The sequence below is a fragment of the Sinocyclocheilus rhinocerous genome, unplaced genomic scaffold, assembly GCF_001515625.1.
Source record: "Sinocyclocheilus rhinocerous isolate Xijiao unplaced genomic scaffold, SAMN03320098_v1.1 scaffold278, whole genome shotgun sequence".
Lineage (NCBI taxonomy): Eukaryota > Metazoa > Chordata > Actinopteri > Cypriniformes > Cyprinidae > Sinocyclocheilus > Sinocyclocheilus rhinocerous.
Genome location: NW_015664178.1, coordinates 873,410 through 894,930, shown reverse-complemented (window position 1 = coordinate 894,930; position 21,521 = coordinate 873,410). Strand labels below are relative to the sequence as shown.

General features: G+C 38.8%; 1 protein-coding gene across 1 annotated transcript in view; it reads right to left on the bottom strand.

Annotated features, from left to right (window-relative positions):
* The window catches only part of LOC107729654 (retinal-specific ATP-binding cassette transporter-like), a 44,957-nt gene that overhangs the window by 7,778 nt on the left and 15,658 nt on the right, over positions 1 to 21,521 (bottom strand). The window contains 37 exon segments of the mRNA XM_016540294.1: positions 1,341 to 1,482; positions 3,616 to 3,722; positions 3,829 to 3,891; positions 3,975 to 4,095; positions 4,177 to 4,306; positions 5,533 to 5,656; positions 5,818 to 5,910; positions 5,913 to 5,967; positions 6,219 to 6,334; positions 7,018 to 7,195; positions 7,315 to 7,484; positions 7,577 to 7,651; positions 7,770 to 7,875; positions 7,985 to 8,017; positions 8,104 to 8,198; positions 8,278 to 8,467; positions 8,552 to 8,650; positions 8,742 to 8,866; positions 8,986 to 9,161; positions 9,983 to 10,057; positions 10,187 to 10,241; positions 10,726 to 10,931; positions 11,021 to 11,126; positions 11,200 to 11,390; positions 12,174 to 12,311; positions 12,444 to 12,583; positions 12,689 to 12,820; positions 12,904 to 13,081; positions 14,951 to 15,166; positions 15,238 to 15,318; positions 15,398 to 15,602; positions 15,753 to 15,974; positions 18,498 to 18,720; positions 18,916 to 19,092; positions 19,178 to 19,383; positions 20,645 to 20,842; positions 20,963 to 21,079. Coding sequence (XP_016395780.1) covers positions 1,341 to 1,482; positions 3,616 to 3,722; positions 3,829 to 3,891; positions 3,975 to 4,095; positions 4,177 to 4,306; positions 5,533 to 5,656; positions 5,818 to 5,910; positions 5,913 to 5,967; positions 6,219 to 6,334; positions 7,018 to 7,195; positions 7,315 to 7,484; positions 7,577 to 7,651; positions 7,770 to 7,875; positions 7,985 to 8,017; positions 8,104 to 8,198; positions 8,278 to 8,467; positions 8,552 to 8,650; positions 8,742 to 8,866; positions 8,986 to 9,161; positions 9,983 to 10,057; positions 10,187 to 10,241; positions 10,726 to 10,931; positions 11,021 to 11,126; positions 11,200 to 11,390; positions 12,174 to 12,311; positions 12,444 to 12,583; positions 12,689 to 12,820; positions 12,904 to 13,081; positions 14,951 to 15,166; positions 15,238 to 15,318; positions 15,398 to 15,602; positions 15,753 to 15,974; positions 18,498 to 18,720; positions 18,916 to 19,092; positions 19,178 to 19,383; positions 20,645 to 20,842; positions 20,963 to 21,079 — 5,064 coding nt within the window.

Here is a 21,521-nt window from a genome sequence, read left to right as displayed (position 1 = left end):
GTCTTAAGTTGCTGGGGTATATTTGTAGCAATAGCCAAAAATATATTGTATGGGTCAAAATTATAGATTTTTATTTTATGCCAAAAATCATTAGGACATTATGTAGAGATCATGTTCCATGAAGATATTTTGTAAATTTCCTACTGTAAATATATTAAAACTTAATTTTTGATTAGTAATATGCATTGCTAAGAACTTAATTTGGACAACTTTAAAGGCGATTTTCTCAATATTTAGATTTTTTTTGCACCCTCAGATTCCAGATTTTCAAATAGTTGTATCTCGGCCAAATATTGTCCGATCCTAATAAACCATACATCAATGGAAAGCTTATTTATTCAGCTTTCAGATGATGTATGAATCTCAATTTCGAAAAATTGACACTTAAGACTGGTTTTGTGGTCCAGGGTCACATATCAAGTAAATACATCCAAATTTGTACCTATAGAAACGAGTTGACAAAAAAAATAATTCTAAAAGTGGAAAAAAAAAGTTTTTCACCTAAGGTTAAGGTGTAGGTTAGTATGAAAGCCAGTTTCTGCCACAGGAAAAACAAATTAAAAAGGTAATTGTGAATTTATCTCACAATTCAGACTTTGTCACAATTCTGACAATATATCTCACAATTTCTCACTTTTTCGTCAGAAAAAAAGTCAGAATTGTGAGATAAAAAGTCACAATTATCTTTTTATTTTGTGGTGGAAACAAAAAAAAAACCTGCCAGATTTAAACTCAGAATTCAGATGAAAAAGTCGGAACTGCGAAGTTAGAATTCTGGGTTTATATCTTCCAATTCTGACTTTTTTTTCTCAGAATTCTGTGAAAAAAAATCTGAATTGTAAGATAAAAATTGTGGCTGAAACAGGCTTCCATAGGTTAGTATATAGTATTTATAATTAGCGGTATAAAAAAATTCACGTGTTTTGACGTGTTCTTGCCTGTGTGATGTCAGGACCACTGCCCTGCCACCCTGAATCACACTCATGATGGAGTTCCAGAGGAACCTCCGAGAGTGAGGATCCATTCCTGTGGTTGGCTCATCCTGGCACAGGGGGAAAAAACATGCTAGTAACAATCCTTATCTTATTCTGAGATAAATCACACAGACAGGCCCTTACTAGGAGCAGAAGAGCTGGACAGCCAATCATTGCAATAGCTGTTGAGAGTTTACGCTTGTTTCCACCACTGTATGTGCTGGCAGTGCAGCCTGCATACCCAAATAAACCCAGTTTCTGAATTCCCCATTCAGCCACCTGCATCAAAGAGAGATAGAGGTCTCTGTCAGAAATCCTCAGAGAGAAAGAAATAAGAAGAGATAAGAAAGTGGAATATGGTCTCACTCTGCTGATCTCAGATTCCGGGACTCCTCTGAGCCGAGCGTATAAGTGCAGATGTTCTCTTCCTGTTAGAAGATCATCTATGGCATCAAACTGAGGGCAGTAGCCCATGTTCTGGTGCACATCCAAAATGTTGGTAAGAATGCTGGAGCATCACAAGAAATCAACCAAGTTAATGACAAAATCAAAATGTGTTGAAATCAAAACATCACTAGCAATACCAAACAAAATAGTAAAAATGACAATGGTTTCCTCATACAAATTCCTACTGGGTGTTGCTATGGTGTTTATGTGCAGTTGCTAGGGAGTAATGAGTGGTTAGTGTGTTGCTATGCAGTTGCTAGGGTCTTCTAGGTGGTTGCTAGGGTAAAAATAACAATTGTGTCAAACAGTTTGCTGAACAGTCTTCCTGCCCCTTTAACCCCACCCACTCTGGACAAAGTCCAATCAAACAGGTAGCCTCACCCCAAACTCAAACTATAAAGTGCAACAGTTGTGATCAGGAAGTAAAAATTCCATTAATTTTCTCCTTAGTGGGATTGATTAGACTACGTTGCTACCTAATTGATGGTATATGCATGAAGCCATCATCCTGCATTATTTCAACTTTTTATTTATTTTTAAGTAATTGTGTCTAACATCTGAATTGGTGAAAAACTACACCCATGATTTAGCAGAGAAATCTCCACCAATCATTGAATCAAAGCTAGCAAACCTCTGTATCGCCCACCCACTCCCATGAATCTCTGCGAATGATGTAGACTCAGTTTCATTATGCTTTCAAACTACTTTGTCTGAATTCCAAGTATTTTTTTGCTGCAAATCAAAGTTTTTTTTTTAATGTTGGGATTCACCTTGGAGCTGGTTAGTTTGGTTCATGTCTTATAACTTTTAAACAAAGACCTTTTCAAAATCCCCATGGTAGAAAAAAAATGAATCGAAAAATACTTCCGGAACCAAGACCACTGAAAAAGTCAACGGGCACTGTTGCACTCTATTGGTTGAATCAAATTCTTCAGTTCTACCTAATTAGATAAAATGTTTGTTAGCCAGATAGCTAACTGAGTAGCTAGCACTGCTGTCTGTGCGAACTACCAAGTTAGAAAACACCCGCTGAGGAGAGAATCTTCACTAAAGATCAGGGTTGGGGAGTAACGGAATACATGTAACGGCGTTACGTAATCAGGATACAAAAATCTAGTAACTGTAATCCGTTACAGTTACATCAAAAAACAAAGTATTCAGATTACAGTTACATTTTGTAAAAAGTGGGAATACTATCAGGATTACATTTGTTTAATCTAAAATTAAATAAATGAGTAATTTGACATCACGCTATATATTTAGCGCTGCTTCATCATAGTTCCTGGTAGAGCCCTGCACGGGCCTCAAATATAGGCCCTAGCCCGGCCCGTGTCCGACAGCTTATCAGAATTTCCGGCCCGAGCCCGTCTTTTTTTTCCCTTCTCCCAAAACAGCTTATACTAGCTGTTGATTCAGCTATTAAAATAGTTCAGTTTTGTATGTAATGGCGAAGTGATTATATTTTGTTTCTTTTTTTTTTATTAAGTTAATTTAGAAAAAAAGTTTGGATCATTTTTTGTTCGTTACAAGTTTTTGTTTTTTTGTGCGGAGAGTGGAAGCTAAAGCGCGCTTTGCAGGACATGGAGATAAGAATTTGAGCATGAAATATGAGCATGGAAATGGCGAGTCAGGATCGACAACTTCATCCTTGCGACACCGACTCAGAAAACACTAGTTTATTAGTAAATAATTCATATATCTCCATACTATTTCCCCCTGACACATTCATGCTAATTACTTTTGTTGGGGCTTTGTGGCAAGCTTTAGCCTATTGCATGCATTTGAACGCAGAACTCTTCAGCTGCGCTGACGGCACACGCTCTGCAGCTGGACACTAAACACCATCGAGCCGCTCTTGACAGTCGCAGTAGCACGGTCTCGTGCTGTTTCCACCAGCGCGGCAAATTTTTTTTCATCACTAATTGATGAATGTCTAAAATATAAAAATAAGGAAAAGCCTAAAACAGTCCCGAGGCCCGGCCCGCGTCTGAACTATGACATGAAAATTGCCCTGAAGCCCGGCCCTATAGGGGTGTAAAAAAGTCGGGGCCCGGGTTGAAATGCAGGCTTAACTATTACTTACTTACTTGATGAAGTAATTTGTAACTGTAACGGAATACATTTTAAAAGTAACCCTCCCAACCATGCTAAAGATCTATCATAACCTTAACAGTGTTGTGTTAGCAAAACAAACCTGTAACCAGTCACAACAGCTTCCCCTGAAGTGACATCTATGTCTCCTGTCAGCATTTTGAATGTGGTAGTTTTCCCAGCACCATTCACACCCAAAAGTCCAAAGCACTGTGGAAGGAGAAAAGAGTTCATGCAAAGCTCAGAAGTCAGAAGGGTGCTGAAGTCAAAGCTCATGGTGCTCTTAACACAAAGACCAAATGTCTTCATTGATTACCTGTCCTGGTGACACTCCTACACATATCCTGTCAACCGCTGGCCTGATCGTTCCAGTATACGTCTATAGAGAGAAAAAACACACTCATGATCTCTATTGTGTGAAACATTAACCATCGTGCACCAGCATAAAGTGGACAGACTTGCCTTTGATAAGTCTTTTATCTGAAGGATGTCGCTAGAGCTTCCTCCTTTGTAAATCCTCTCTCTCTCTTTGGCCACATCCACATCTTCATTAGTTACTGGCGGCTTCTTAAAATCTGACATCCTGTAGAAAGAGACAGCATATCTGTATATGGGGACGCAACATTTCTACTGGAGTGACTCTTTTGAATGTATTTCTTCTTACCAGTGGTCCAGGAAGAATCTGTACTGTATCAGAACGTTCAGGATGAAATAGACAAACCCCTCTATCGCCATGAATGTCACATTCTTTCCCACAAAGTCCCAGCTGAAGGGATCCAAACTGAAGTCCTCACCTGAGACGCACATTAGATGTATATGAATCTCACAAGAAGTTTCACCAACATTTACATTTTTAGAACCAACTATAAATGATATAAACTATATAGCTATGCGGTTATGCAGTTATGTGCAGTTGCATTCTTACATGGTTGGTAGGGTGCCCTGGGTGGTTGCTAGGGTATTCTGGGTGGTTGCTATGGCATTGCTATTGCTAGGGTTTTCTATGTGGTTGTTAGTCCTTTGCCGTGGACACTAGAGTGTTCAGCATGGTTGCCAGGGTGTTACTAGGGTATTCTGGGTGATTGTTTGGGTGTTGCCAAGCATTTTCTAGGATGTTCTGCATAGTTGCCAGGTTGTTGCTAGGGTGTTGGGTTCTAGGGTGTTATGGGTAATTGCTAGAATGTTGCTTTGGAGTTTCTAGGATGTTCTAGGTAGTTGCTAGTGAGGTGCTATGTGGTTGTGAGAGTGTTCTTTGTGGTTACCTAGGTGTTGCTAGGGTATTCTGAGTGGTTGTTAGTACGTTGCCAAGCAGTTTCTATTGTGCTCTGAGTGGTTACTAGGGCATTGCTATATAGTTGCTGTTCTGGACAGTTGCTAGTGTGTTGCTTTGCAATGCTAGAGTGTTCTGGGTTGTTGCTAGGGTGTTGCTAGGGTATTCTGGGTGGTTATTAGGCTGTTGCCAAGTGGTTTCTATGGTATTCTGGCTGGCTGCTAGGGTGTGCAAACAGTTTCCTCTTTGTTCTGGGTGGTTGCCAGTGTGTTCCTATGGTATTTTGGGTGGTTTCTAGGGTGTTCTGGGTGGTTGCTAATGTATAGCTATGCAAGTCTCTCCCAAGTCCCCAAGTTTCTGCTTTGATAGATAGAAAAAATATAAGCCTGTTTTATAGCCCATCCAATATCTTAGAGAAGTATCTAGTTAGTTAAAGAGACATCTCAAGCTAGTCCTTGTAGAATATGAGCAGTTTTGAAGATCAGTTTAAGTAGTCTGATCCATTTGGTTATCAGAAATAATTGTTGCTTTGAATTGCCATCAGATGCAATGTGAATCTCCTATGAAGATACGGGTGACAAATGTAAGGTGTTATATTTCCATCATGTTGACATATAGATTAAAGCTCAGTGACTTTTATGGAGGCCAGATCACTGGGTCCAAACCTTGCCAGGGGCCAGGTTAGGGTTGGTCGCAACAGCCTCAATACGACCGATTTAAATCCGAGGTTGGAACAGGAGCAGGACTCACCAAAGCGTGCATACACGTCCATCACGGCCTGGTTCATCGTCATGTCAATGAGCCCGCGGCCCAAACAGAAGTGAGGAAAGACAAGTAGAGCTTTCTTCAGCACCTGGTTACACTTATACAGAGCCTGCGAGAGTAGAGTCAGATGGAGGATGAAATGTCTTGAACTTTTGGCCTAAATGACTAATGCATTTAGTACATGATTTAAATTCTAATTATGATATTAGTGGAAATTGGGATTAGTGGAAAAATGTACACTACAATAAATTGAAGGCTGGGATGTTTTACCTCTGTACTGTCAAACAGGTCTAATATGAACGTGATGGCACTGCTGTTGATGCCAATGAAGAGGTTGATGCAGGACAGAGAGACGTACGCTGTGTGCTGGGCACGTTAAATACATAAGACATCGGATACATCATGGGAGTCACCGACCAACTATTTCATAAGAAAAAAGACTGATTAGAATATGTTAAAATATTCAAACCTTTCAGTGGGGTCTACTTACGACCCTTCATCTCTCAGGCCAATATGTACTGCTACAGCTACTGAGCGTGACCTTTTTAAACAGAGTACTTTTAGATTTTGACCCACATATCTAATAAGATAGACTTAAATTCACCTTGAAATGCTGTTCTGCCAAAAGAAATGTAAAAGGATCAATGAAAGATGACGTATTTTTCCATTACCCATAAAGCATCAGCAGAGCTATCAGGGCTTGCAAGTTGCCAGGCGAGGTATAGCATTTTTTGTCAAATGCAATAAAAATCCCCACAACCATCGCTGCACTGACAGCGTAGTTTATCTGAAATGACAGGACAACAGCAAAACTGAATTAACAGACCATTCCAGAGAACATAAGACAATGCTATGGAATAAACACACTTGTATACTTATTGTATATTTATTATACACTATAAAGGCACTTACTGGTCAAAATAACATGCTTCTGGTTTATCAGTATTTAATTTATGATTATTATTACTACTTTAAGAGATTATGTTTTCTAGCTGGCTAACATAGGTTTTGTTGAAAGTGCAAAAATTATTTGTGATAGTCTAAAAAAAAAAAAACGGAAGAACTATAAGCCAATCAATAATGTTTTGCATCGTATGTCATTTTTTAGCATAGTGTGTTCATAAATTGATGGCATGACATTTATAGATGTATAATTTCCAGCTTGTTGCATATTTTCATTGTGTAAAGAAAAAAAAAGAATCTGAATAAAAACAATTTAATTTAATGAACAAAAGAAATGGTAATGTAAATATTTATGGCAAACTGCTAAAAATTAAAAACCGTTTTTTTTTGTGGGGCCAGTATTTATTTATTTTTTACAAATAAATAAAACTATTAAATTGTTTTTATAATAAAAACAAAAGAAATGGTACATAACATAACATTTAATAAAAATTTAAATATTTCTAGCAAATATAGAAATATACTAATAATAAAAAATTAGTAAAAATTGAATTGTAGGATACTAACCATGTCCCAAAAGAAGTTAGCAATCCAGTACACCAGAGGGCTGACCCCACTCACAAACTGCAGGTGTTTGGCCTGTGTCACTCTCTCCTGGATCAGATACAGCACAAAACTGGCAGGTACGAAGGACATGGCGAAAATCACACAGATAGCGACCACTGCATCCACTGAGGTGCTCAGTCTGAGAGAATGAATGAGTGAACAATAAAGATATTTCACATGCATAAAAAGCTCTACTGAGACTGATTTAAATGACTGAAGTAAAACAACTGTGTGAAGTACTGTCAGGATTACACTCACACTGTGACCTCCGACAGCTGTTCCTTGGTCAGGTTTAGTGGATGATTGATGGCTGTGATGCCATACTCATTTAAATCGGCACCAGGAGGCAGGTTGGCTCGAAGGATGCCGTTATTTGCCACGTTCATGAAGGCCACCATAGCGTGCCAGCCTTTGTTATTGAACCACACCTAGAGGAGATAACAAATGGGTTATTTATCTTGAATGGGACGAGCCGAGCTCAGTAAACTGTGACAGAAGGTGAAGCTGAAAGAAATCTCACCTTGACATTGTTTTCAGTTTCCATATATCTCAAGAAAGTCCCAAACTCCTGCAGAGTAAGCTTTGAGTATTTTCCCTACAAATGATCACAACACTTTAATCTTTTAATTATATTCAAAAAACTAAAAGCAATTTTCATTCATTACTTTGCTTCGATTACATCAATTCACAATGAAAACAATTCGAACATTTACCCCTGTAACATTAAGCAGACGTCCTAACTGAGCAGCTGCATTCTGGATGGTTTTAGGATCCACATCGAGAACAGGAAGTCGCCCTCCAACAGAAATGCCACCATACCTGAAGAAAAGAGACATTCTTCCACATTATTTAGATCACAGAATGCATCGATGTGTTCTACAAGAGGGAGTCATTGTATTTTTTTACTTCGTGTTCAAGTCACCCATACCTTTGTTCAGTCACCCAGTACTTGCTCTTCAAGCTGTACAACAAAAACACAAATAAGATGAATTCCTGGAAACATGAGAGCAAGTTAATGAATGATTAGTCGCAAATGCGCCATAATACCTTGTCCGTATTAAGTTTGGGTAGGTCTTCACCAAATAATCAGAGATGTTCCTGCCAGTCAGATCCATCAACATGTCACCAGTGGACTGAATCCTCTGAAATGCAGGAGACACTATATCACTATACATAATTTTAAAGACTTTATATTGTTGTATCTTTAACTGAGAGACAAACCTGGGGAGGAGGAAGACCTCCAGCACCTTCTGGACACACAGGTAACATGGTGAGTTTGTTGGGCATGCTGCACTGGCAGCTGGGAGACGGACTAATGTCCGTCCATTCTGGGTTACCCAGCATCTCAATGAGCGCTGGGTTCACCAGGGGCATCTCCCACTCTGTGGTTATGTTATTACACGGATAGTCTCTGTGGGAAGCAAGAATGGACATGGTAAGCAGGACAAACACCTCTGGAGATTCATGTATATCATAAGAATGCATGTGCACGTACTCTAAAGGTTCATCCACCATACAGCGAGTCCCAAATCCAGGTCTGTTTAGAAGAACCTCGCCAAAATACCTCATATCTGGGCTTTGCATCTGTTCATTGCTGGAAAAAATAGACATAAAAAGACTGTTTTAACTGCGTAGTTAACTATTCAGTAAATAGCCAATTCTGTTCCAATGTAAATATACTGTACCTAAAGAAGGTGAACTGTCGGCCGTACATCCATGGGTTTAGAGTAAGACTGGGGTATTCGCCGAATGGAGGAACAATCAGCGTAAACATCAGAGAAACAAGGACGAAACTAGCAGGCAACACAATCTGAGGAAGAGAATATCAGCAGGCACCATTAAAACTCTCATTTTTCAACCAAATCCTATGGACTTCATTACTGGCGCTACAAAAGCAAAAAGTTTCCAAAGCAATGCTGTTATTCTGACCTGGGCGAGGAAGTCTTTGCCGGATCGTGTGGTGTGATGGAACCTCTTAATGAGAAGAGCAAAAAACTGTTTCAAGACCAGAAAGATGCCCTTCACCTGATAGGATCCTCTGCCATCTCTGCTGGTTGAACCTCCAGAGTTAGACTGACCATTAGCATACACCGACCGGTCTGTATCTGCACACAAGATCAACGCAGTCAAAATATATATCTAAATTATTTTCATTATTATTTTTTAAATGTTTTGGTCAAACTAATATGGGTTTTCCAGTGAGAACAGGGAGGCGTTTGCAGTATAATGCTAGTACAATTTAATAATAGCATACAGACAAAACATAATTGAAAAAATTTTACATTTATTTACACTTTTACTTTTATATATATATATATATAAACCTGACACAGAGGGCACTAACTACCAACAACCAAGCAGCCACAGTTATTTATTTATAAAGAATCTCAAAAAGTTCAAATATCATTTGACAAGTTACCATAATAGTCCTGGGTGACATATCATTCTAGAATACATTTTTAATGACTATTGTTAACCATTAAAACATAACTATAGCTGTAACTATAAAAAGCAAGCTTAACCCCTTGACGCATTAATTTTTATAATAACAAATCTTTTTTTTTTTATTATTACTATAATATTTCCCAATAATTTATAGGAACAAAATCATCGATTGGACAGATTTATAATTCTCAATCTGTCCAATTGATGATTTTGTCAGAGTTACAAATCTGTCCAATAGATGATTTTGTCATACATCTTCAATTTATTTTGTGAAATACATATATTTTGTATAAAAAAACAAATGTAGCACTTCATGTGACAAAGGGTTAACCGGCACCATATGCACTATTTAGCATAGTGTCTAGTGGTATGTTTGAGAACATCTCTTTGTTTTGTCTTTTAACTCTGTGTGTTGTGTTTTAGCAGGCAGCTTTAGCTGGGATGAAGCATTATAAGCCTGACAGACTAAGTTAGTCATCACCTTCTTCTATATTCACTTTCACTGTGTTCTCTCTATAGAGACTCGCAAGAGATTTCTGTTGCAGAACTCTGACGTCTAAGGGGTTCAACCACAAAAACAGACATCATAATCACAACATACAACACACAAGATCCATAAACTGGCACATATACACAATATCTGTACGTCTGAGATTGAATAACAGCTAGTAGACTGAAATCTTACTAGACGTAGTGTTGATGTGAGCAGCCTTTCCATCAGCTGTGACTTTCAGAAATATCTACAGGACACAAAAGAGACAAACTTTGGTTTTTACATGTTGTACAAAGCAAGATGATGGTGCTTTGTAAAATGCTGATCCCTTTAAAATAAATAAAATAAAATAAAATAAAATAATTACCTCCTCCAGTGAAGTGTCTGACACTCCAAAGCTGCTCCACTATTTAGCATAGTGTCTAGTGGTATGTTTGAGAACATCTCTTTGTTTTGTCTTTTAACTCTGTGTGTTGTGTTTTAGCAGGCAGCTTTAGCTGGGATGAAGCATTATAAGCCTGACAGACTAAGTTAGTCATCACCTTCTTCTATATTCACTTTCACTGTGTTCTCTCTATAGAGACTCGCAAGAGATTTCTGTTGCAGAACTCTGACGTCTAAGGGGTTCAACCACAAAACATTGGTTTTGGTTTTTACATGTTGTACAAAGCAAGATGATGGTGCTTTGTAAAATGCTGATCCCTTTAAAATAAATAAAATAAAATAATTACCTCCTCCAGTGAAGTGTCTGACACTCCAAAGCTGCTCAGCCCCATGTCTGCCAGCGTCTCCTCTAGTTCTCTGAACAGACTGGCGTAAGAACGATGTTTGAAGCCCCGGCTGGGCAGTAGAAAGGTGAGCTCCTGCCCTATGACCTCTATAAGCCTGGCCTCTGGGACGTGATGGTGGACGAGGGCCGTGATGCTCTCAATGTCCCCTGAGAGAGTGAGATTACACATCCTAAATTATGATCATTGCAGTTAGATTACACTGATCTAATATAAACATACTATATGAATGTTTTACCTTCCATCTGTCTTTCTGTAACTCTGGGCTGCTCTGAGGCGCTCTCTTTAAATTTGGTACAGAGTGAGCATTTACAGGAGCAGTCCTCAGTACAGTCACATTGACCCTGTAAGAACCAGAGCAACCTTGTGAGTCTAGCTGCCTTATATACTCTTTGTAAAAGACAGTTAAAGTCTCACCTCGTTTGTGATGTGGGACGGCTGCTCTTTAATGCGCCGCACCAGAGTGAGGTAGAAACCAGCGCCCAGGCAGTTCTTCAGGAAGAGAGGAGAGCCGCAGCAGTACAGACAACCCTGAGAGATGATGGCCACACGGTCACTGAGCAGGTCAGCTTCATCCATGTGATGTGTGGACAAAATCACTGTACGACCTAAACGACATACCAGATACACACACTTTTAGACCTCTACTTAAGAGTAGAAATGTATAGAACAAAGATGTTAGAAGACAGGGATGTTTTACAGGGATGGATGATGATTAAGTCTTGGAAGAATTTGATTTATCCAATTTCATGGATGGATGGATGGATGGATTGACAGATAATAAAAAATATAATAAAATAATAAATATATAAAAAAAACAAATCAACAGAACATACTAAATATATAAAATAAAAATAACAGTAATTACATATATGGATGATCTAAAATATCTATTTTTTCAAGTAATATCTAATATAAAAAATTAATATAAAATATATTTAAAAATTAATAACATTGACTAAATATATAAAATAAAAAATCAGCTTAATAGACAGATACTGCATATGAAATTATGAATGGATAGATCGATGGATGGACAGATATAATATATATAAAAATAAAATTATTAAATATATTAAATAAATAAATAGAATATACTAAATATATATCATAAAAAAATTAAATTATGAGACAGATATATGGATGGATATAAAATATATGAAAATAAAAAAAACAAACTAAAAAAACTAATAAATAGAAATGAACTAAATATATAATAAAATAAAATATAAACTACATTTGTAAAATAAAAAATAAAACTCGACTTAGATATATGGATGGATACATACACACATATATATATATATATATATATGAAATATACTAAAAATAAAGAAATAGATGCAGATATGATTTATCCACTTTGATAGACATTTCCTAGGAGTGTGTACCAGCACGGTATTTCAGCAGAAGGTCCCAGATGGAGCGTCTGGAATATGGATCCACTCCTGATGTGGGTTCATCCAGAAACACCACTTTAGCCCCACCAACAAAAGCCATGGCAACAGAAAGCTTCCTCTGCATACCACCTACATAGGAAAACAATGTCCTCTTGACATTTCTTACAAATCTCAATTAGTTCAGTCCTCTTACTGTAAAGTTACAGAACTGAGACTGGTCTGCACAGGAAGGAATTATTAAAAAGATATTTATGATCTAACCTGACAGGTTTTGTGCCTCCTCGTTCCTCTTGTGAGGGAGACCAAGATCTTCCAGCATATTTTCCACCTCTAGCTGGGCCTCAGGTAATGGCCGACCCTTTAGCAGAGAGTAAAACAAGATGTGCTCTGCTACCGTCATACTGCAGTAGAAAGGGAGATCAAAACAAGTCAGCATTCTGACAGATTTTACTTTAGCAGGTGTATCAACATCCTTCAAAGTGAAATCACATGAGGGGTTTACGAACTGGTGAAAGATGATGTTATGTTGGGGGCACATTCCCAGAGATTTACGAATGGCATCCATGTCAGTTCGGATGTCTTTCCCATAAATATACGCTGTGCCAGAGGTGGGAGGGAACATGCCGGTGAGAATAGACCTGTGGGAGAGAGGAGAAAACTTCCATGTATAACATTCCCATAGATAAATAGAGATCCATTTCACTGGGTTTTGCATACATACATAGTAGTGGTTTTTCCTGCACCATTGTGGCCAAGGAAAGCAGTGATGTGACCCTCGTAGAAGGTGATACTCAGACCATCCACAGCAGGTCTAGAGCTGCCGCTAAACATCTTATACAGGTTCTCCACACAAACTCCAACCACCAAACCTGATGGCTCAGGCTCGAAAAAGAGCCTCCCTGGAGACAAGAATCAGAGATTGGAAAGTTATTAAGATATTAGATATTATACAGGATGTTATACAAAAACACCCGAGATCCTTATGAAATCCAATAATCCAGTCATGTGGATTACTGACATACAGTAATTATGATACATTTGTGTGTGTTAACAGTGTGTTAACACCTTGATTCGTGAGGCGAAAGGAATGTCATTGTCACAGTGATGGAATAAACATCTCGAATGCCTCTAATATCCATTAACCGACAATAAGACAAACAGAAACCAGCATTCCAACCTGCCAGCCAAGCAAACAGACACAAGGCCACCGGCTTCCCACAAAGGGCACAGACAGTGGTGTGTTTGTGCATCATGTGTGATTATACTAGTGTACAAGCACACATACCTGGCGCCACCTTATACAGTGCGCTTGAACTTAAGACAGAGCGCTGGCAAGTGCTGATGGATAACGCCAGCGAAACTAAGACTGCAGTAATTACTCCCATGGGGCTCCATCAGTTCAAAGCCAAGAAACCTGCTGGATGCCTGCGCTCTAGTCAAGCAGATAAGCCTGGTTAGCTCTTTGAATACATCTGATGGGATCTTTTCCAGGAGTAAGAAGAGAAGCACCACCTTCCTGTTTGTTGTAATAGGTTCCTTTACAAAATACTGTAGAATGAAAGATTTCCCCTGATAGATTATAAAGTACACTGGATCACTGCCATTTCAAAAGAAATATTCACCTACATCACCCACAATGTATCTGAATTTACAAGTAAAGTAAATGAGCCTGATTTCGCCAAAGGTGTTTTTCCTCCATTTCTGTCAGGACCACTATCGTCAAAGATGATTGACAATTAGCATACAGTTTGGATTGGCGGTATGGTTCTGTTCTGGGCAAGAACTCCCTGCGCATCCATGCAGCCTAGCATGGATGAGAGCAGGGAGAGCAGCAATAACCCCCCAGGGTAAACAGAACAGAATCAACATAAATGTATTGCAGATATTGTTAAAGTTCAATAATTTTATGTACACATTTTAGAATTAGTCTGATTCAAAGGAGAATCAGAAGGCTGAATCCCAACTGACAGAGGAGGAGTTGGGGATGGAGGAGGGTAATTAGCTATTGAGCAATGCGAAAACTGCTGATAATACTGAGGGACCTTATATATGAATGCTTAGATAGGTGTCGTATTCCCAGGTAGATGGGGATCAGCTGAGAGTCGGCTGATGCGAGCTTGACTAACGTGACCTGCCAGAACTAACGCTACGCTTGATTTCTGTCACCTCATGGACTTTTGGTTCCTTACCACTGTCGCCTTTGGATTGCTTAATGTTATCGATTTGACAGCACTGGCACTATCAGATGAGTACAAAACCTGAACAAAATTGAGCTGAATAATGACCCTATTGTCTTCTGTAGAGCTGCTTTATAGCTCAATCAAATTAGTTTCATAATTGATGAATTTCGCAACATCAATAGTTATTGAACTAAGTTAATTTAACATTGAACTGACTTGAACTGAACTGAACTGAATTTGGATTTCACGTCACGTCTGATTAAGTTTGCATTACTGATTCTGTTGTTTTCCTGTTTATTACTATGAAGCTGCTTTGAAACACTATATACTGTAAATAAAGGTGGAAAACCTGACTTGATATAGCAGTTTCATGCTGAAACAAACTACAAAAACCAGCTGGTTTGCTCATTTAAAATGGTCTCCCAGTCTGACTAAACTGGTGTTCAGCTGGTCAGTTTATATGGATTAGCTGACTTAGACTTCACCAAACCAGGCTAACTAGGCCTGAGCAACAAGATAAGACCAGCATACTACATTAGGCTGGTTTAAGTTTTTTTTTTTTTCAGTAGCATTTACAACACAACACACCTGATGAGTCTGTGCTCATGCTCTTGTTGGTCGTCTCCGCTTCATCAAGCCTCTTTTGTTCTTTCTCTTTCTCTAGTTTCTCCCGTATGTCTTCATGTTTGCAGGACCCAGGCGGCTCTGGAGGTTTTTCGGGTGCTATGTGGCTCTTGGCCTGGTCATCAGTGTGATTCACCAGATTATCAAAAGCAGATTTCTCCACTGCTGGCTTTCCAGGAACTGTGTAAAGAAAGATTAGTTGAGCAAAAAAGTTCATGCCGTCACTTATTTTAAGTCAAAAAGTCACTCACCCTGTTTTAGAGGCTCTGGTCGGTTCAACCAATAAGAAGGCTGGATTGGAAAGTAAAAAGGCCGACCAATACCATACTGCCCTGATGATAAACAAGTTATGTCACTTACAATCCACTTTATTTTTATTATCAAATAAACATGAATATACAGTAGTTTTACCTGGGAAGACATTATCGAGGTACCATGCAAGAACACCATAAAGTACCGTATCCACTGCCATCATGATAATTGAGATGAAGAAGGAGAACTCATCCCCCTCCAAAAGGCTGGTCTGGATGTTATCCCACTGTAGTCCGAGACCTTGCTCCTCGTAACGGGATAGGTACTCCGTCCCAAAGCCAAAAGCCACCTGGGACATCAAACTCTGAATCACAATAAACAATCTTAAATGCAGAATATCACACAGTTGGAGTTTTCTCAGTGAAAGGGTGCATTATCAAATTTATAACCTTTATAAGAAGTTTTGTATTTTATTTGTTCAGATTCTATAGGGAAGTGCTATCATGTGACATACCGCCATGATTTTCATATCTTTGGTGATGCGGTCCTGCCAGGCAAAGCAGACAACATGCGGCAGGTACAGAGTGAAGTAAATGATTCCGCTGCAGGCTGCTGCCAGGTTAGCCTTATTGAAAAAAACGCTCATGAGGAAGCACTGCATGATGGTTGCTGTGGTGAAAGTGAGCAGGAATAGGAAGAGGATGATAGGATTGCTGTAGTTCAGCACTTTTCCTCCCTGTGAGAAAACAAAGATGTTCTTTTATATTCTTTACAAGTATTTTAAAATGTAACTGTGTTGGCTTATTGATACTGATCTACAGCCATGGCCAAAAGTTTTGAGAATGACACAAATATTAATTTTCACAAAGTCTGCTGCCTCAGTTTTTATGATGGCAATGTGCATATACTCCAGAATGTTATGAAGAGTGATCAGATGAATTGCAATTAATTGCAAAGTCCCTCTTCGCCATTAAAATTAACTTAATCCCAAAAACATTTCCTCTCCATTTCAGCCTTGCCACAAAAGGACCAGCTGACATCATGTCAGTGATTCTTACATTAACGCAGGTGAGAGTGTTGATGAGGACAAGGCTAGAGATCACTCTGTCATGCTGATTGAGTTAGAATAACAGACTGGAAGCTTTAAAAGGAGGGTGGTGCTTGACATAATTGTTCTTCCTCTGTTAGGTTACCTGCAAAGAAACATGTGCAGTTATCATTGCTTTGCACAAAAAGGGATTCACAGGCAAGGATAAGGCTGCTAGTACGATTGCACCTAAATCAATAATTTATCGGATCATCAAGAACTTCAAGGGGAGAGGTTCAATTGCTGTGAAGAAGGCTTCAGGGCACCCAAGAAAGTCCAGCAAGTGCCAGGACCCTCTCCTAAAGTTGATTCAGCTGCGGGATCGGGGCACCACCAGTGCAGAGCTTGCTCAAGAATGGCAGCAGGCAGATGTGAGTGCATCTGCACGCACAGTGAGGCGAAGACTTTTGGAGGATGGCCTGGTGTCAAGAAGGGCAGCAAAGAACCCACTTCTTTCCAGAAAAAAATATCAGAGACAGACTGATATTCTCCAAAAGGTACAGGGATTGGACTGCTGAGGACTGGGGTAAAGTCATTTTCTCTGATGAATCCCCTTTCTGATTGTTTGGGGCATCCGGAATAAAGCTTGTCCGGAGAAGAAAAGGTGAGCGCTACCATCAGTCCTGTGTCATGCCAACAGTAAAGCATCCTGACACTATTCATGTGTGGGGTTGCTTCTCAGCCAAGGGAGTGATCTCACTCACAATTTTGCCTAAGAACACAGCCATGAATAAAAAATGGTACAAAAACATCCTCCGAGAGCAACTTCTCCCAACCATCTAAGAACAGTTTGGTGATGAACAATACCTTTTCCAGCATGCAGAAAACAAAAGTGATAACTAAGTGGCTCGGGGAACAAAACATCTAAATTTTGGGTCCATGGTCAGGAAAACTCCCCAGACCTTAATCCCATTGAGATCTTGTGATCAATCCTCAAGAGGCGGGTGGACAAACAAAAACCCACAAATTCTGACAAACTCCAAGCATTGATTATGCAAGAATGGGCTGCCATCAGTAAGGATGTGGCCCAGAAGTTGATTGACAGCATGCCGGGGCGAATTGCAGAGGTCTTGAAAAAGAAGGGTAAACACTGCAAATACTGAGTCTTTGCATAAACTTATTGTAATTGTCAATAAAAGCCTTTGACACTTATGAAATTCTTGTAATTATACTTCAGTATACCATAGTAACATCTAACAAAAAGATCTAAAAACACTGTAGCAGCAGACTTTGTGAAAATTAATATTTGTGTCATTCTCATTGGCCACGGCTGTACTATTTTAGATTATTCTTCTGCTGAACATGCTAAAAACATGCTAGCATTTTGCTAAAACATGTTAGCATTGTGTTAAGACAAGCTAGCAATGTGCTAAAAGTTGTTATTAATGAGCTGAAACATGCGAAAATAAGCTAACATTATCTCAAAACATGTTAGCAACATGCTAAAGCATGTTAGCCACATATTAAAACAATGCTAGAAACATGTTAAATCATGCTATTGCTGGCTGTTTTTTCTTACTCCAGCTACATAATCATCAAACCTTAAACTTTCAGATAAGCTTTGTCAAGCCAGCTTCAAAGTTTGTCCTGACAAACTTCTCTAGTTTATTCTTGTGATAGCAAAGTTGAATTTTCAGCATCATTAGTCTTAAGTGTCAATTGACCCTTCATATATTATGTCATATATCCTTCATAAATCAGCATGATATATGACATCATGCTGATTTGCTAGTCAAGAAACATTTCTTGTTATTATTAGTGTTGAAAACAGTTGGACTGCCTAATATTTTGAAACTGTGATACTTTTTTTCCCGGGATTCTTTGATAAATGGAAAGAAAGAACAGCATTTATTTGAAAAATAAATCATTTGAAGAGTATGCCTAAACTAGTACATCATCAAATGTCATTTTTGATGATTGCCACAAGAGGTCAGTATAGTAATCTGAAAATAGAAAATCTAACTTGTCAATTTTGCTGTAGTTGAAAGCATAATACTTTACAGGGAGAGCACCCATTTTTCTTAAAGACATAGTGGTTAAAGTTCATAGAACTGGAACCAACCACTATTCTACTGAAAGAAACAAACAAACACACACACACACAACACTGGCTTACTGATCTTAGGTGGTCTTGCTTGCTGGTTTTAGGGTGTTTTGCGCACCATCTCTTACCATGATAATAAGAGTAAGCAGGGCTGTGCTGGAGGCCATCATGAAGAAGGTGTCAATGAACCATGTGCACCAGAGCACACGGTTAGTGACGCCCATGGCCTTCAGAGTCTCTTTCAACCTCATCTCCTTCTCCAGCACGATGCTCTTCACCGTCATAGAGGCAGAATAGACCCAGGCCAACACCATGAAGATCGGAAAGCAGCGGTTCAGAGTTAGCATGAAGCTGTGGCATGTGTTGTCAATGAGGAGAAGAAGATAGATCATTGATTGAACATTGACAACAAAACAAAACAAATTTATATGCCTAAAACATGGATGCAACAATATTCAAATTCTGTCAGATATCAATATGGTCCCGATATATCATGCATCCCTATCTATAAATGTAACAAATACTAAGTGTGATACTGATACTCACAGATCATCCACATAACAGGGATAGGGCATCTGCTGAAGGTAGACACCTAAAGGCCATTCCTTCCCTGTGTGGGTCTTTATTATTCCATGTTCTATCATGTCCTGCAGGTAGGCAAATCCTCCCCATATATACCGCAGATCATCCATGGGATCAGCCCTTGGTCCTGGATCCCAGTATCTGATCATAGGAGAGGATGTAGAGTGAAACAAATGCAAAGAAAATCAAGATCTGAGGAATGGCTCAGTACTGGTTACAGACAGACCTGTCTTTGATCTTGTTAGTTCGCTCCACGAGATCAATGTCCATGCGGATCTTGAATTTAACATGAGGGGGCACCTTGGTGGCCCAGGAGTACATGTCAACAAATACCAGCCCTGCCCAAAACTTGCTCTCCCCAAGAAGGTCCAGCGCTCGATGGGTCAACTGGTCCTCATCAGAAATAGCGGAGAACTTGTCCAGCACCAGACACTGTAATTACAGGGGACATATAAGTGATTGTACTCATAACTGATTAAAAACAAATCAACCTATTAATTCCATGAATTCAATATTCCTGGAAGAACCTAATGGAAAATCACTAAGGAGATCACGTTTACTTATCAGTTCAGATCCAGACTGTCAAACTCAGCCAGATCAAGCCGTTCCACTATTTTAGATCTGCATCAGAATTCAGCACAAATCTATTATCCAAAAAGACTTAATTGAATTGTTTGCTGTTAATTTGTCACTCCTCAAATGCTGCTAGCTGAGACAAAGACTAAAAAACACACGGTTTAGATAGCAGAGGTCCTGCTCTCGTCTGGCACAGACTGCCTTAAGCTCACCCTGATTTGTATTGAAGGCATTCAGCATTGAACTCTACCATTAAATAGCTCTCCCACACTGGCAAACTCTCAGTGAGAAATCAAAAACTTTTCTTTGTTCTACTTGACATCAGAAAGGCCGAGCCGGCTGAGAGTGACCGGTTGCTTTTCACCCTATGGCTTCTGAGCAGATCTGTGTCTCTTTTGAAGGACTAAATGACAAGTGAATTTGGAAAGTCTGACTTGATGATTGTTCTAAAAAAAAATGCAAGCATACTGCTGACTGCAGACTGTGCCGTATATACTATATACTGCAAACTAATTATATATGTGTGTGTATTTTTTTTCAGGGTCAATTTTTTGTTTTTTGTTTTAATTCAGCAAGGATGCATTAAATTGATCAAAAGTGAAAGTAAAAAAAACATTTATAATGTTACAAATAAATGCTGCTCTTTTAAATTTTCTATTCATCAAAGAATTCTGAAAAAGTCCATGGCTTCCACAAAAATATTAAGAAAAGCATACGAATATTAAAACAATTTAAAAAAGAATCAGCATATTAGAATGATATCTAGAGGATTATGTGACACTGAAGACTGGAGTAATGACTGCTGAAAATTCAGCTTTTCTGACAGGAATAAATTACATTTTAAAATATATTAAAATAGAAAATAGTTATTTTAAATTGTAATAATATTTCACAATGTTACTGTTTTTACTGTATTTTTAATCAAATAAATGCAGCCTTGGTGAGCATAATAAGCATAAAAACTTACCCTAAACTTTTGAATGGTAATATAATATTCAATATTCTTCTATAATATATTTAATTTATATAATTATTATTTTTATATAATTTTTTGCAAAATAGATAGCAATATGCAACATTTCAAGCAGATGTATGCTTTTTTATGCATGAGTGATACCTCTCCGTATCGGTTTATAAGGCGAATAACTTGGTCAGTCATGTTAAAGATGTTCCGCCAGTCAAAGTTAGGCATGTCCTGGGCTCGATCTTCGTCAGGGCCGTTGTACAGGAAGTTGAGGATGTGTTGGCCAGTGAATGAAGTGTCTTTGAGGCCTTTGTTGATATAATCCATCACTGTGGGATTTCTGATGGAGTCCTGAGATATAATGCAAAATGTATTGGAACTGAAACCTTGCATGAAATATTCAGCTACAAATGAAACAATCTCATGTATTGGTGTCATCTTTTCAAAGAAAGTTTAAGACACAGTGTTTACCCGAAGCATGTTCATCTGTACACCATCCTGAAAGAAGCTCCACACCTGTGGGCCAACCTCCTCCCAGGCCCGACCCATGTTCCTAAGTCTTTCTAACTCCTCAAAGGTGGTGTTTGCCTGAATAAACACACACAAACTTACAAAGTTTACATGCATTCAAATAAAAGTAGGCAAGAACAAATGAAACAAATCTGTTTGTTCAGCATTCAATGGCACAGTAACAATAAAGGCAGGACAATGCTCAGGTGGTGGCAACTGCATTGAGTTTGACCACAGAATGACAGAATTCCCACCAGGAGCAGTTTACACAGTCCCACTGAGAGCCCTGCTGCATAAACAGAGAAACTGAAGCCCTCTAAAGCTGATCTGATGGGACCACAGCCATGGCCCATTGCCCAGGGCAAGCATGTCCACACCGGAGCTCTCTCCCAGGGGCAAAGGCCTTACCTCCCTCCTTCCCTTTCTCTATTGCTCTTTCAATTTCTATTTTTTTTTCTTTTTGCTTCCACTTTTTCAAATGAAAGGCACAAAGGAAAGATTGATACAGAGCTGGAGGTCA